Source organism: Xenopus laevis, chromosome 3L (genome assembly GCF_017654675.1).
Source record: "Xenopus laevis strain J_2021 chromosome 3L, Xenopus_laevis_v10.1, whole genome shotgun sequence".
NCBI lineage: Eukaryota > Metazoa > Chordata > Amphibia > Anura > Pipidae > Xenopus > Xenopus laevis.
The window spans coordinates 69,217,896-69,234,769 of NC_054375.1; the positions used below are offsets into that span (position 1 = coordinate 69,217,896).

Consider the following 16,874-nt stretch of genomic DNA (forward strand, 5'->3'; position numbering starts at 1 on the left):
TTTAGAAAGAAGAATATACTGTAGATGTATATTAGTTTAGGAAGGCATTTAAAAAGATTGGCAAACAACAGAACATCAATCATTCCACTAGAAGACAATCAGTGTCTGTCATTTCACTGTAAGACATAAAAAGCACGTACAAAGCAACAAGTTTAGGGACCCTTGCCACCCTTTCTCAAGTGATAGAGGGCACCAAGGGGTTTGAGACATGTTGTGTTGACAAGTTTGAAATAAACCACAACGTTGGCAGTTTACTTCTGCAAGATTGGTGATCACATATTTTGCTGTAGTTATTGAAGGTGAGTGGCTATGCCTATGGGAATTCATGTATAAAGCCTGATTCCTACTAGGCTATGAGCTTAAACACCAACTGATTGATCCATCAATCATTCCACTGTGCAGAAGATCATCTGCAATAAACTGCCAACTAGCCCAGGTCAGGCTGTCCCATCAAGTTCAGCCTGGGAGCAGGATGCAAAATTACATGACCCACATGTTGCTATTGATATCAATAAATAGATACTATAAGTACATCTAAGTACATGAGAAAGAGGATGCACAAATGAGTTCTACGTGAAAGGTATGGCAGAAGGAAACCTGTGCTGTCCAGAAAGGATATCAGTACAAGGCTGTACCTAGGCAAAGAATAGGACTTTTGGAATGATGCTCTCTGGACAGATGAGGCACATAGAATAAATAAGCAGTACCTGAAGACAAGCTTGGCGACAAATATGGATTGCATTTTACCAGTTGAACCTACTCCCAGCTGCAAAGCATGGAGGTGGAAAAGCCACAGTTCACAATTAATTCTTTAGCGTACCAGAGGGTCCTTGAGAATATTGTGTAACCATCTGTCAGAAGACTGAAGCTTAGCGAAAAGTGGGCCTTATAACATGTCAATGACCCTAAATATTCCATTCAATCCACTAAGGAATAAATGGTGTTGGGGGGATTTCAAACAGGTTGTGTATGTAGGAGTTGGGGAAAGATTTCTCCAAGGTGATGACTGAGACCTGGAAGACAGTCAATGGAAATGCGTACTTGAGGTTGTGTCTTCCAAGAGGTCTGAAGTACATATCAAAGCCAAGATTGTAATATGTCTCAGTTTTTGAAATGTGCTGCCTTTTCTGAAGCAAATAAAGAAACTGTACATTTATATACGGTAGATAATGTAATATGAGATGCAAAGTTTGCTAGAGTTCTTATCACGAAACAACCAATCATCAGGCAGCATTTCCTAGTCACCTGTTTAAAAGCAAACATCTTATTGGTTGCTATGGGGTAATGCACCTGGGCAAATGGTGTGCCTTTAAAATATTGGGGATAGTGTTATAAATATGGCCCTAAATCAAAAGAAAGTAAAGAAAATTGGAGGGCAGTGTAAGAAAGAAGTAGATAAGGTTAAGAAACACATTTTCATTCTTGTGAAAGTTACAATTTTAGTACATTTTGGGGCAGATTTACATACGGTCGAATATCTATCGATTCAAAGGACTTTAATCCATCGATGAAACGATTTTTCTTCGACCAAAAAAATCTAGCAAAGCCTATGGGGACCTTCGATAGTCAAAGTAGCCAAAAAAAAAAAAATGTAAGTTTTTTTTATTCTATTCCTTCACTCAAACTGAGTAAATGTGCCCCTTTGTGTATTTTTATTTTTCCCCATATTTTGATATTTTATTACTATTCTTGATTAAAACATTATGAGTACAGGGAAGAAAACATAAAGAAACATTTTTAAGGAAAGCAAACTGCAATACTTTTTTTATGCAAAGCAAAGATTGATCTTCCAGAAGACCATTTATTTTCCATTCAATTCAAAGCAGTAATTTGGATTGGTGTATAGGAGTAACACAGGAAACCTTTGTATGTCACAATCAATTGGCTGGAAAAATCAGTATCAGCCTGAAGAAGAAAAGATTAACTTTTACATGATCAATATACTGTACAAGATAGGGAAAATATATGCATTTCAGAGTCAAATGTTTGATCAATAGACTTTATATGCTGATAGCACTCCTGTACTCCTGTACAAGTCTATCTAATGTTAGATGTTTTTGCATATACAGAAATTGCAGCTACTGGCTTTTGTAGGTCAATGTAAACTCTCAATATTGTTCATATGCAGAAGAAGCGTGTTACTCATTACCTAGAACAGTTCTCATGTGTACATTAGGAAAAGAGTGAAAACACAAACCACAAGCTCCATCGCATCTCTCATGTCCCGCAACAATGAATTTCATAAATCTGAAACTGTATTTTACAAAGTTTCCTATCCCTTCAGCTTACTCTGCTGATCTAATCATTTGGCACTGAAGATGTTAAGGAATTGAGTATTCCCAGATGCCATTTGTGCACATTACAACAACACTCTTTTGGACACTCGATTTACTTATTTATTTTTTTGTAATTGGTGCTACAAGGTTTCTAGTGCAAGTCAGCTTATTTTCCATGGAAGCAATTGCATTGTGTCTTTCCATTTCCCATCATAATAAGATAAAGATTACCTCTCCACACCATACAATTGCCACATCATTTTACTGTAATTATGGTAGGACTGTGCAGTTTAACATCTTGCAACATCTTGTCATGTATAAAAAAAAAAAACAGCTTCAGCATAAATTATGTTTCCGTTTAATGTTTAATTCATTCATGGAAAAAGCTGTGTGACAAGCTATAGTTAATAAGTTTTCCATGCTGTCAAAAGTAATAATATTACAATTCTGTTCTGCGTTAAATTAATTTTGTTTTGTGCAATGGCCCACATAAACGTGAGTGACATTTAGAAATATAATCAGGCAGAATCTACAAGGAAGCCAAGTTGCAAAACAGAATGAGATGCAACTAGCAGAGCACGGCACCCATCTGTAGGCATTAGTGGTAAGAGGCAAAGTGCAAAGAAATGTCATTGCTGTGAGACTTCCTTTTAGTTTCACTCCAAAGGAAAATCTTTTCTTGTTTTCTTTCCTTTTTTCCCCTTTTAAAGTATTTCCCTTGAACTGAGGCACTTGAGAGTTGACACCGTGACCCCTATTTAGAAATAGAAGAGCATTTTCCTCTGTCTAATCTCTGATTTAAAGTGCTTTCAACCGTAGCCTTTTAGAGTGTGTAAGAGACAGATGATTGCGCAGGCTTTTCAGCTAATGACAATCAAGTAGAATTTTCATAAAGCCCAAATAATAGTGTTTACTCGTGAAGCATCTTCACATTTCTGCAGAAGAACAACACTCTCCATATACACAGTTAACAAAATATTTTGAAGTATTAACGTCTTGGAAAAGAATCTTACACCAGTGTGTTCCTTTGCTCAGAGCTAGAAAATCACACAGTAAAAAAAAAAATATAGGAGCAAAATATAATCCAATCTCAGCCCCTATAGACTCTCGCACAGTTAAGTTTAAATGGTTTGTGATCTTACATAGAGTTAGTATGTCTACATAGAGTTAGTATAATAAAATGTTTTAGGTTTGTAAAATAAATAAAATGCATTATGTAGAAATAACATATATTCATTTATCATACGAATTATTCTTTCATTTGGGCCAATGCATCATCCCTTTTTATAGATAGCAAGTATAGAAGCATAGCTCATTATGGGCAATGAACCTTCCTTCTCTGTTGTGTGCATTTCCATCCTACATTCTCATACACATGAGTGCCAGCAGATTTGACTGAGAGCAACAGAGCAGCACAAAATTGTCATTGTGTCCCATTGAAGTCTACAGTTTGCCTCAGTTTAGGTTGTTCCAATATATATACTATACAGGTATGGGGCCTGTTATCCAGATTGCAACGGACCTGGGGGTTTCCGGATAACGGATCTTTCCGTAATTTGGGTCTTCATGCCTTAAGTCTACTAGAAATGTATTTAAACATGAAATAAACCCAATAGGCTGGTTTTGCTTCCAATAAGGATTAATGATATCTTAGTTGGGATCAAGTACAAGCTACTGTTTTATTATTACAGAGAAATAGGAAATCATTTTTAAAAATTTGGATTATTTGGATAAAATGGAGTCTATGGGAGACAGCCATTCCATAATTCGGAGCTTTCTGGATATCGAGTTTCCGGATAAGCGATCTTATACCTGTATTTATTTATTGTGTTATATTTTCCATTTGGATTTTTCAAGAGCTGATATGTTACTTTATCAGATTGCTGTTTAAAGGAGAAGGAAAGGCTAAAATTGAGTAAGCTTTATAAGAAAGGTCTATATAAATACACCAGTAATGCTGCTCTGAGTCCTCTGTCAAAAGAAACACAGCATTTCTTTCCTTTTATTTTGTACACATGGGCATCTGTATCAGACTTCCTGTTTTCAGCATAAACCTCCAGGCCAGGACTTGAGCATGCTCAGTTTGCTCCTCTCCCCCTCCCTCCTCCCACCCCTGCTGTAATCGGAGCTCAGAGCTGTAAGTGAGCAGGGAGAGACTCAGGCAGGTAGTGATGTCACACCAAGCTTATATGGCAGCTTCTATCCTAAACAAACAGAGACAGTGTCTAGAGCTGTTTACTCGGGTATGGTAAAGCATTCTGCAGAATAAATATAGAATTTTAGCTTGCACTATTGTGGCTAATCTGTTGGCAATAAACTGTCTTGGAGCTTCTCCTTTAACCTCACATAAGCTGCTGTTATCTCTCAGGTTTTCTGGCCATAAGCTTCCTTATAACCTCCGTTACCCTCATTTTGTTCTACGTCACCTTACATGAAGCCAGGCAGAGCGATAGCCAAGCTGCCAGGGGGTGAGGAATGGTATCAGTGAGGGCATTACCAGACAAACAGGGTTATAAATGATAATGTTCAAAGCATGAACAATCAACAAGGTTCTCTTACAGCCAATACAGGGAGATATCATAGTTCCATGGCATTATTTATTTTCCTATTCTAAATTCTGCAGGATAAATAGAAGGAAAAGAGTCCTTTTAAAAATAAACCTTATAAAGAAATTATTATTTACCAAAACAATGATTTCATTGATAGGCTAGCTAAATAGCATATCATCAACCAAGTTTTGTTTTTCAATTCAACTAAATTTTTACAATAAAAAATGCATAATTCCAGTATGATGTAGAAAATATATACAATATTAATAAACTTCCTGTGCTTATTATGTAGAGCCTATTGCCATTTAAACCAGTCCAGTAAATTGCAGTATTATGTTTTCAGAAACATCATTGAATAAGGGATTTATCATGGCTGGCAAGATAATAATAACAAAAGCAATCAGAAATGCACAGCCTATATACTTATGGAACAGAAATGTTTACTTTGTTACAAAAGCTGTCTTACCGTCAACTAAAAATATAAAACATTGTTGCCATTTATATCAATGTAACAATGGCATAAATATGTTCATTTCATAGTATGCAATCTTTCCATACAATATTTTGGTGATGAGGGATCACAAGTCTCACAGTTCTCTTGACATTTCTGGGGCTTCAATTAAATTTGCATGATTAAGGACATTTGGAATACCTAGCTGATGAACTCAATTAGTTTCTCATTTGTGACCTGCCCGAGACAAATGTGAATGTGATATCCTGTCATGTTATATGCATATTTTCTAGATACTACAGAGTTGAAATTATATAAAGCAAAATAGTCAGTGCTTACAGGTGTGTGATCTGCATGCAAGATATTTGCTTCCTCTCCTATTAACTGCTACAGTGGTTATGTGGATGAAGGGAAATGTAATTCAACTGTCACTATATCTAATATAAAGAATTCTAACAGTTTCAGCCCTTTGTTTTTCCTAGCTTCTGTTCAATTGGGACTTAGTTAGCACTGCTGACCTTTTGTAAGCCTTTGATTTTCACTGGGCTATCTAACCACAACTTTTCCTTATAGCTTTAGTACTCGTGTAAATTACATGGGGCTTTATCTAGCAACCCAGCACGTAATATCTGATATTACTGGGGGTATGGTCAGTAAAGTAAAGAAAGGCCTGGGGCAAAGTGCAAAAAACACAATAGGTACAAAACATATACCTTGTTTTGCACTTTGTATAATGCCTTCCAACCTAGATTAGGTTTTAGAGTTTAAAAGAGTTCTTTTTACCCCACTGAAGACAAAAGCAAGTCCCAAATTGTACAGTGTTCCTAGCCTGAAGCAGATATAGTCTGTTTTAGCAGAAACATATATTATAGGAATGAGAGTAAATATAAATATTTATCAAGGGTCTGTAATGGAATCCGACTTACCTGGTGTCCAAGATGGCGACCTGGATGACGTCCCTCTGCTCCACCATGCTGTTCCTGCTGACCTTGCTTTGATTGCGTCAAGAACGAGTCGCCCTCGGATTGGACGCCGGCGTCAGAATGGACGCCGGCGTCAGAATGTGCGCCGGCGTGAGGACGCCAGCGTGAAGACGCTGGCGTCGGCGTCATGACGTCAGCGCGTCAAGTTTCGGCGCCAAAGACTGAACTATTTAAACCCCATTTTCCTTTGTGTCCTTGCCCAATTATAGGTTCCATTCTCTTGTGTTCCTGGGTGTGTTATATATATTGTCTGATTTCTCCGTGTACCAATTCCTGCCTGTTTTCTCGACACTGTTTGATTGCTGCCTGAACCGACATTGCCTGTGCCCTGACTATTCTTCCGGATAAACCTTTTGTACTTCGAACCTGGTCTGGTCTCCTCTTTGGTCCTTACTACTACTGTGCCTTCGGGCCCGTTACAGTATAATTGGGCCATGGACCCTGCGGAGGAGACCCAAACTTCGCCTGATGTCCGCCAAGCTGTCCGTGGACTGTCTGAACGCTTGCTCTCCTATGAGTCCCAGCAGGCCCATCTCGGCCAAGTTCTTATGGCGATCCAGGAGAAGCTGTCTGCATTCCTGCCAGCGGCCCAAGTACCTGCTCCGGTTCCTGTGTCTCCGGTACGTGTCTCTGAGCCCCGTATTCCTGCACCTCCTAAGTATTTCGGCGATCCAGAAGCTTGTCGCGGATTCATCATCCAATGCGAAATCCAATTCTCTTTGCTTCCTGGCCAGTACGTCACAGAGCGTGCCAAGGTGGGCTTTATCATCTCCCGACTGCAAGGGAAAGCTTTGGAATGGGCATCTCCACTCTGGGAGAAGCAGGATCCAGTCATAGATGATGCTAAACTTTTCTGCCGGGATCTCCGTACAGTTTTTGACGCCCCAGGTCGGTCTGCCTCGGCTTCTGCTCGGTTGTTCCAGTTACAGCAAGGAACTCGCTCTGTGCCGGAATACGCCATAGAGTTTCGTACCTTGCTGGCCGAAACATCCTGGAACAACGACAGTTATCATGCTGCCTTCTATAACGGCCTGGCGATGCGGATCAAAAACGACCTTGTGTCCCGTGAGATCCCCTCCTCCTGGGAAGATTTGGTTTCCTTGGCGGTGAAAGTCGACACCCGGCAGAGGCAACATCAAGCTGATTGTGAGCGGGCCTGGAAATTGCAGAGGCCTCAACTTGCTTTAGCTCCTCGCTTCCAGAGACCCGTTCTTCCTCCTCCGGTAACTTCCTCTTCTCCTGTTTCTCCTCCGCAACTTGCCAAGGAATTTGTGCAGTTTGGACATGATCATCTGTCCGAGCCGGAGAAACTTTGCAGAAGATCTGCAGGACTTTGTCTTTATTGTGGGGGCAAGGCCCACTTCGCTCTGGAATGCCCCATAAAGCCTAGAAAGTCCGGTGCCAAGTCTGGGGAGACTTCCGTGGGTGGAATTACCCACACTCTTCGTTCCTCTGCTCATCGTTTTCTTCTCCCTGTACAGATCCTACTGGGCTCTCGAAAGATTTCCTTACAAGCTTTCCTTGATTCTGGGGCCGCTGGAAACTTTATGGACAAGGTCTTCGCTTCCAACCATGCCATTCCTCTTCAGTCCCTGGCAAATCCTCTCCAGGTCCTTGCCATTGATGACCGTCCCTTGTCTTCTGCTATCATCTCCCAGTCCACACAAGAACTCTCTCTTAAGGTGGGCACGATGCATTTGGAGAGACTGTCTTTTCTTATTATTGACTGCCCTTCCACTCCAATGGTACTGGGACTTCCATGGCTGTGCACACATAACCCAGTCATTGATTGGTCTTCCTCACAAGTCTCTCGCTGGAGTCCTTTTTGTCAACAGAACTGTTTGCCTGTTATGCCTCTTGTCAAAGTTTCTGCTATTTCTTCAAGTTCTTCTCTGCCTTCCACTTATCAAGCATTCGCTGATGTCTTCAATAAAGTCTCTGCAGAGATTCTTCCTCCACATCGACCCTACGACTGCCCGGTCGAGCTTCTTCCTGGTTCCATGCCTCCCCGTGGTCGCACCTATCCTCTTTCTCCTTCCGAGACTGCAGCCATGAAATCTTATATCCAGGAGAATCTCCAGAGAGGCTTCATCCGTCCTTCTTCCTCCCCTGCTGGTGCTGGATTTTTCTTCGTCGAAAAGAAGGATGGAAGTCTGCGACCTTGCATAGACTATAGGGGGTTAAATAAAATCACCATTAAGAACCGTTACCCTCTCCCTTTAATTTCTGAACTCTTTGACCAGTTAAGGGGCGCCAATCTTTTTACCAAGCTGGATCTTCGGGGTGCCTATAATCTCATCCGAATCCGTGAGGGAGACGAATGGAAGACCGCCTTTAATACTCGAGATGGGCATTACGAGTACCTAGTAATGCCGTTTGGTCTCTGCAATGCCCCTGCGGTCTTCCAGGAGTTCGTTAATGACATTTTCAGGGACTTGTTGGGGCAAAGTGTGGTCGTCTACCTAGATGACATTCTTATTTTCTCCAAGAATCTCCAGGAACATCGTTCCCAAGTGAAAGAAGTTCTTCTTCGTCTCAGGAAGAACAACCTTTTTGCCAAATTGGAGAAATGTTCTTTTGAGGTGTCATCCATTCCCTTCCTTGGGTACATCATCTCCCAACAGGGCTTCAAGATGGATCCAGCCAAGGTTTCTGCAATTCTTGATTGGCCCCTTCCTACAAGTGTCAAGGCTATCCAGAGATTTATCGGGTTTGCCAATTATTACAGACAATTTATTAAAGGTTTTTCGTCCAAGATTTCTCCTATTCTTGCTCTTATCCGCAAAGGGGGTAAACCTCAGCACTGGCCCCCTCTTGCCCTGGAAGCCTTCGAATCCCTGAAAAATGCCTTCTCTTCTGCTCCAATTCTCAGACATCCTGAACTCCTTCTACCTTTCTTCCTCGAAGTTGACGCCTCTGATGTAGGAGCTGGTGCGGTCTTGTCACAGAGGTCCCCTTCGGATGGCAAGCTTCATCCTTGTGCATTCTTCTCCAAAAAGTTTTCCTCTTCTGAGCAGAATTATGATATTGGGAACCGGGAGTTATTGGCAGTCAAATTAGCCCTGGAAGAGTGGAGACATTTGCTGGAAGGATCTTCTATCCCTGTGACCATCTTTACTGACCATAAAAACCTTGAATTTATCCAGTCCCTCAAACGCCTGAATCCTCGACTAGCCAGATGGTCATTATTCTTCTCCCGTTTTAACTTCATCATCACCTTCCGTCCTGGCTCAAGAAATCGGAAGGCTGATGCTCTGTCCAGAAGCTTTGTTCCCGAGATTCCTTGCTCCGAGGACCCCGAACCCATTGTGCCCCCTTCTAAGATCATCGCTGCTCTGTTTCCTTCCTTGGCCTCTCAACTTCTTTCCGCCCAGACTGCCGCTCCGGATAATATTCCTCTGGGGGTTGCCTTCGTTCCTCCTGATTGTCGTCAGTCCATATTGTCTCAGGTCCACTGTTCTAAACAAGCAGGTCATCCGGGAGTTGAGAAAACTACCGAACTCCTCTCTCGTGTGGTGTGGTGGCCTTCCATGAGAAAGGACGTCAAAGACTTTGTTTCTTCTTGTACCATTTGTGCGGTTTCTAAAACTGGACATTCTCCTCCCAAAGGTCTTCTTCTTCCATTACCCATTCCATCGCGCCCTTGGACTCATCTTGCCATGGACTTCATTGTGGACCTCCCTGTTTCCTCTGGACACACTGTCATCTGGGTGGTCATTGACAGGTTCAGCAAGATGGCTCATTTCATTCCCCTCCACAAGTTACCCTCTGCTCCTGAACTTTCCAAACTTTTCATCCACCATATTTTCCGTCTCCATGGTTTTCCGGCTGAAATTGTCTCTGATCGGGGGTCGCAATTCGTTTCTAGATTCTGGAGATCCCTGTGTAAAACCCTCAATATCTCGCTACAATTTTCTTCTGCCTACCACCCCCAATCCAATGGAGCTGCTGAGAGGGTTAATCAGGCTTTGGAACAGTTTCTGCGCTGCCATGTCTCCTTGTGCCAGGATGATTGGTCGGATCTTCTGCCTTGGGCTGAGTTCGCCCATAACAACGCCCTGCACTCTTCTTCCCAAAGGTCTCCTTTCTTCTGTGTCTACCCGCTGAATCCTTTGGCATTTCCTCAGGACCTTCTTCTCACCAATGTCCCTGCTGCCAACGATCAAGCTGCCCACATGATGGCTATTTGGCTTGCTGTGGCTTCTAATCTGGAAAAAAGTTCCCTGGTGCAGAAAAGGTTTGCTGACAAAAGAAGAGTTTCTTCCCCTCAATATGCTCCTGGAGACAAAGTCTGGCTCTCCACTCGAAACATTCGTCTTAAAGTTCCAACACCCAAACTTGGTCCCAAATTCATCGGTCCTTTTCCTGTCATTGAAGTCATCAACCCTGTTGCTGTCCGGTTACAACTCCCTCCTGAGATGCGGATTCCAAATGTCTTTCATGTCTCGTTGCTTAAGCCTGCTGTGCCCGGTTCCTCTTCTTCTTCCCCAGCTCCTGTCCTGGTCGATGGTCACCAAGAGTTTGAGGTTAAACAGATTTTGGATTCTCGTTTTTCCAGGGGCACTCTTCAATATCTAATTGAGTGGAAGGGTTTTGGTCCAGAGGAATGTTCCTGGGTAAAGAATTCGGATGTCCATGCTCCTGCCTTGGTCCGTAAGTTCCACAGACTTTTTCCCTCTTCTCCTAGTCTCGGTGGTCCTGAGGCCCCCCCTAAGGAGGGGGGTACTGTAATGGAATCCGACTTACCTGGTGTCCAAGATGGCGACCTGGATGACGTCCCTCTGCTCTACCATGCTGTTCCTGCTGACCTTGCTTTGATTGCGTCAAGAACGAGTCGCCCTCGGATTGGATGCCGGCGTCAGAATGGACGCCGGCGTCAGAATGTGCGCCGGCGTGAGGACGCCAGCGTGAAGACGCTGGCGTCGGCGTCATGACGTCAGCGCGTCAAGTTTCGGCGCCAAAGACTGAACTATTTAAACCCCATTTTCCTTTGTGTCCTTGCCCAATTATAGGTTCCATTCTCTTGTGTTCCTGGGTGTGTTATATATATTGTCTGATTTCTCCGTGTACCAATTCCTGCCTGTTTTCTCGACACTGTTTGATTGCTGCCTGAACCGACATTGCCTGTGCCCTGACTATTCTTCCGGATAAACCTTTTGTACTTCGAACCTGGTCTGGTCTCCTCTTTGGTCCTTACTACTACTGTGCCTTCGGGCCCGTTACAGGGTCGAATTTCGAGGGTTAAAAAACCCTCAAAGTAAAATCCTTTGAATTCGAATATAGAATTCGAAGGATTTTAGCGCAAAATCTTTGAGCGATCGAATAAAAAACGGTTGATGGAACGATAAAATCCTTCGAATCGAGCGATTTGAACAATTTTAAGCGATTGATTGAAGGATTTTTATTCGACCAAAAAAAACTGGGGAAGGTCCCCATAGGCTAACATTGGACTTCGGTAGGTTTAAAGTGGCGAAGTATGATGTCGAAGAGACAGTCCTTCGATTATCGAATGGTCGAACGATTTTTACTTCGAATCATTCGAATCATTTGATTCGATCGAATGTGACCAATTCGATGGTCGAAGTACCCAAAAAATTAGTTCGAATATTTTTTCATTCTAATTATTCACTCGAGCTTAGTAAATCTGCCCCTTAAAGTACAGCTTGATCCAGAGCAGTGATCCCAAACCAGTGGCTTGTGAGTAACATGTTGCTCCCCAACCCCTTGGATGTTGCTCCCAGTGGCTCAAAGCAGGTGCTTATTTTTTAATTCCTGGCTGGGAGGCAAGTTTTGGTTTCATAAAAACCAGATGTACTGCCAAACAGAGCCTCCTTTAGGCTGTCTGTCTACATAGGAGCTACTAATTATCACTTATGTGGCACCCCCATGTTTGTATTGCTCCCCAACTCTTTTTACAATTGAATGTGGCTCACGGATAAAAAAAAAAGGTTGGGGATCTCTGAGCCAGAGTAATCAAGTTATGAAAAGCTTTTCAGATTAGTTTGGGCTACTAATGTTAATGAATGTTGTACGGCTTTACATTACCTGATAAACCAAGGCACATCCTTAAATAAGTACCAGGGCCGGAACTAGGGGCAGGCAGAGTAGGCACGTGCCTAGGGCGCAGAGCTGGAGGGGCGCCAGGCATGCACCTTCTCTGCCTCTCCTACCCCTAGTCCGGTCCCCTCTTTGGCCGGTGTGTGTTCTTTTGCATCGCCTCGGGTTTTCGCTCATGCGCGTGCACACGGGTTTTGCGCGCATGTGTGTGCGCCTCTGTGGGGCGCTCAAACCGCGTCTGCCCAGGCTGGCCCGGCACTGATAAGTACATTTATTAAATATGGGGGTACCATTGAAATTTGCTGTCTTATGACAAGTTTAAAAAAGGTATGCATTGCATGCTGTATGAGTGCTTAGTTCTCTGTCAGTCTGCTGTTCTAATAGAAAGCACTAATACCGAATCCACGAGCTACATGGCTAGAGCCAGCCAACACTGCTTTACAATTTTCATGTAATGATCAAAGTCATTTTCTCCAATACATTATTTATTAGCGTCAAAGAAAAAAATATTCCACAGTAGCCGCACGATACCTATATAATAATTAGGCCACCAGAGACATCTTCTGCAAATCACATCACTTAAGAAACTAGAGAGGCATGAAACTTTCTTCTCTATAGATCATTGTCACTTCATATGGTAAGGTTGTGTAACTCCCTGGAGCTAAAAATCTGTTATTTAGGAGCTTTTTCAACTGTCTGGCATTACAAAGTTAGAGACACAGCAGCTTAACTAATAAAAGTTGCATTACATATCATTCATTCTCAAATGAATGGAATGATTAAAGTTAAATGTGCAAATGCTTAGATTATGAGTTTTTGCTGTGTTTCAATTTAATTTTCTGGGGTAAGGGCTTCCATATAGCTGAGATAAGTCTAAGGATAAGTAACATGGTGCATTTTTCAGCCTAGCATATTTTAATTGGCTTTAAAGAGCCCATGCTGGTGTCCCACGGCTCCCACTTAAATGGTAAATGCCGGGAGGCACAAGTGTGTTTGATTTCAGGCCAGAAAATCACACCAGAGCATTTTCAGGGCAAAAAACATTTGCACTGGTTGCTCAGAATGTCACGTGTGTGAACTGAGGTGCCTGGAGTGCATTGGATTGATATAACTGATTTAATGAAATTTGTATTATGGATTTTAATACGTTTTTACATGTAATTGGGATGCCATTCAATTTGATTTCTATGTCCTAAACAAAAACCAAATGATTTTAAATGAAAAGCTCATAGAAGGCAAAAAGGATCCAAACATACCACTGACATTCTGCAGGGATCCCTAACTTCCTATTCCTAACTTTTCATTCACTAGTGTTCAGGTCAAATGTTCAGGAGTGCAAGAAATATAAACAACCAGACACATATGTATTTAATAGTAATTACCTTTACAAATCACTTTAAAAGCACTGAACAGATTTAATCAATGTGTCCTAAAATGTTTTCAGGCGTCTATTTTCTTTAAACTGGGAAAAAGAAAACAGGTTTTGGGTAGAGCACCTCATTATTTGGCATACAAAAGAGTCATTTGCTATGCTAATTCTGTGCTCTGCTAACTACACCAAAGTAACATTAAAGTACCAACTGCTTTTCTATAAAAGTGTGTTGATAAGGTAAACCAGAGTTATAGGAAACAATGGCTATCCATATGACAAAGAGAAAACAAAATAACAAAGAACATATTTAAATATTCTTAAAAGAGTTATTGTAGCACAGGATAAAGCAACTTATATAATCGTTACTGTGACATGCTGAGACTGTGCACAAAGCACTGCATGTTTCAGTCAGTTGTCATTAAATAAAACATTTCTGATATTTCATTGATGTTGTATAATTGTCTTACAGCATATCATAACTGTAACTTATGATTTATGACTGAAGATAAGGCAGCTGACATCAAATGTTCTAAATATGCAAAAGTGGTAGAAATTTCACTTTACTGTTCTATAAACCATCTCCCCATTCCCTTTTGTGCCCCTTGACAGATGGAATAATGAATGATAATGCCATTCTAAGAGACTTTCCCTGTTATCCAGAATGCTCGGGACCTGGGGTTTTCCGGATAAGGGATCTTTTCAGAAGTTGGATCTCCATACCTTAAGTCTGCTAAAAAAAATCCTATAAATATTAAATAAACAAAAGGCTGATTTTGCTTCCAATAAGGATTAATTATACTTATATATATATAAGTTTGGATCAAATACAAGCTACTCTTTTATTATTAAAGAGAAAAAGGGAAATCATTTTTAAAATTTTGAATAAAATGGAATCTATAGGAGATGGTCTTTCCATAATTCAGGCTTTCTGGATAATGGGTTATCAGATAACGGATCCCATACCTGTATATATTCATTTCACTAACTATAAAATTATTTATAAATATGTCCGCAATTCAAAATAGCCTCTGTCTGTCTCTCATTATTCTATTGACAGCTACAAAACATTTTGGGGGTTATTTATTAAAGTCCGAATGACATAAAATTGAAAAAAAAAAACTAGAATTTTTCGAGATTTTTTAAACCCCAAGGATGGAAAAAGTCTGAATCCGAAAATCCGGCATCTCAGACCTGCATAGGTTGTATATAAGTCAATTTGAGAGGTCCCTATGCTATTTAGAAGTTTCTGTGCTCTGCAATGGAATTAACCCGAAAATCCGACTATTTCAGGCTTTTCGAACAAAAAAAACAAAAGGTTTTCGAGAAAAATTGAGCAATTAGATTTTTTTATGTTTGTCCCTTATCTGAATAAATAGTGATTTTTTAATAATAAATAAGGTCCAATTGTGGATTCTAGTTTAGTCAGACTTTTTTCATTAAAAAAGTCATATAAATTCGGACTTTGATAAATAAGCCCCCCTCCCTGTGAGCATTTAATGTAAGTGCACATTCTACATCACCAAAGAATATTAATTTATGTACAGTATGTCTTTCCCTGCACATAACTTAAAGGACAAACAACAGATATAAATAACAATAACAAGATGCATTACAACAGGTTGTTCAAGCTGATTATGTAGCTCTCTGTTATTCTTCTGCTATCCCTCCATTGAAATCAGATTGGCACTTCGTATCTATTTTCCACTCAAAAGTCTGGACACAAGCACGCACAGCAAAATCATCACATGACCTGTACTTGTTCTCTGAAACAGTTATTTTCATTGTGGTCTATAGGAGATAGCCTTCCTGTAATGTGTAGCTTTCAGGATAACGAGTTTGCAGGTAAAATATATAACTTTATATAGTTCTGGATACAGTTACCTTTTAGGAAACCCCAGTGAATGAAACATACACTATATTTACTGAAGTATTTACTGATATTAATATATTCATCAAATATTAGAAGGCTCATTTACAAATGCAAGTGCAATGACGAAGAACTAAAAGTGACACAACCTGGATCCCTTTTTCACTTTTTATATTATTTATTTAAAATTCTATACATTATTGGAAATATGACCCTGGGGTTTAAGTAAGTGCCTGCAGTGGACAAGCACTTTATATGCTAGACTACAGATGCCAACCACAATGAATAACGCCTGCTGTAGCTTTGCCTTTAGCAACATTCACAAGGTCACTCACTGTTAGTGGTGTCAAGTAATACAGAGCACCCAGGAACAGGGTGGCAAAGTTAATTTATATTCCTGTACAAAGATTTGAAAAAGGTGTCATGTGTAGTTCCTCACACTAGCTAGTTAACTTGTCAATGCAACATGATAAAATTGGATACAAATACAGTCAGAATTATTGTTGAAAACCATATTATTTTCCGCATCCTGCTCCAATTTATTGGCTGATTTGTTTTCACAGCAAGAAAAACTGGGTGACATCTGCTTTTCCCTCCGCTACGTACCTACGGCTGGCAAGCTAACAGTTGTTATTCTCGAGGCAAAGAACCTAAAGAAGATGGATGTTGGTGGTTTATCAGGTAAATGAAATACATTTATGTATAATTGAATCTGCAAACAAACAACAAAAAGTTATATAAATGGGAGAATTATTACGACTTCGGTTTAAAAAGGGATTTTTTCCTCTGCTGGGCATTATAATAACAAATATAATGTTTATTGAAAGGGTTTTGTACAGACATTTAAGATAGTATACGGCATTAAACATACAAAGTTTGCTAATGCACAGTTTGCCTTTAAAAATAATTATTACAAAATATAACTATTATTCTAAGTCTGTAGTGCATTTAAAGACAGCCTGCCTTGTGTTCATACAACAATCAACAAATTCACCAGCATGGCATACCATTCTTTGGAAATGGAAAGGGAATGTGTTGTTAAGGTTTGTACATAGGAGAGATTTAGAGATTTTTGGGTTACATTCAATAACCTGAAATGTGTCATACAATCTCACTGCTCCGCATACATAGTTTGTAAGCTGTACGGGGCAGTGGGGTCATTGTGCCTGAAAATGTCAGTACACAGCACAAAGGAAAAACTGGTAGACCTTTGCAAGAATAAAGATTATAATTTAAAACTCGCTGGCAAGCTGTACTGTATTGGTGCTGGAGAAATTAGAATCAAATAACACATATGGACAAGCAATATTGTGCCATTT

At 40.6% G+C, this 16,874-nt stretch overlaps 1 protein-coding gene across 7 annotated transcripts in view; it reads left to right on the forward strand.

Annotated features, from left to right (window-relative positions):
* The window catches only part of LOC108711107 (synaptotagmin-1), a 308,629-nt gene that overhangs the window by 263,589 nt on the left and 28,166 nt on the right, over positions 1–16,874 (forward strand). For all 7 annotated transcript variants that reach the window (XM_041586373.1, XM_041586368.1, XM_041586370.1 and 4 more), the window contains one exon: positions 16,119–16,236. In XM_041586373.1, coding sequence (XP_041442307.1) covers positions 16,119–16,236 — 118 coding nt within the window. The remainder of the gene's footprint in view (positions 1–16,118; positions 16,237–16,874) is intronic.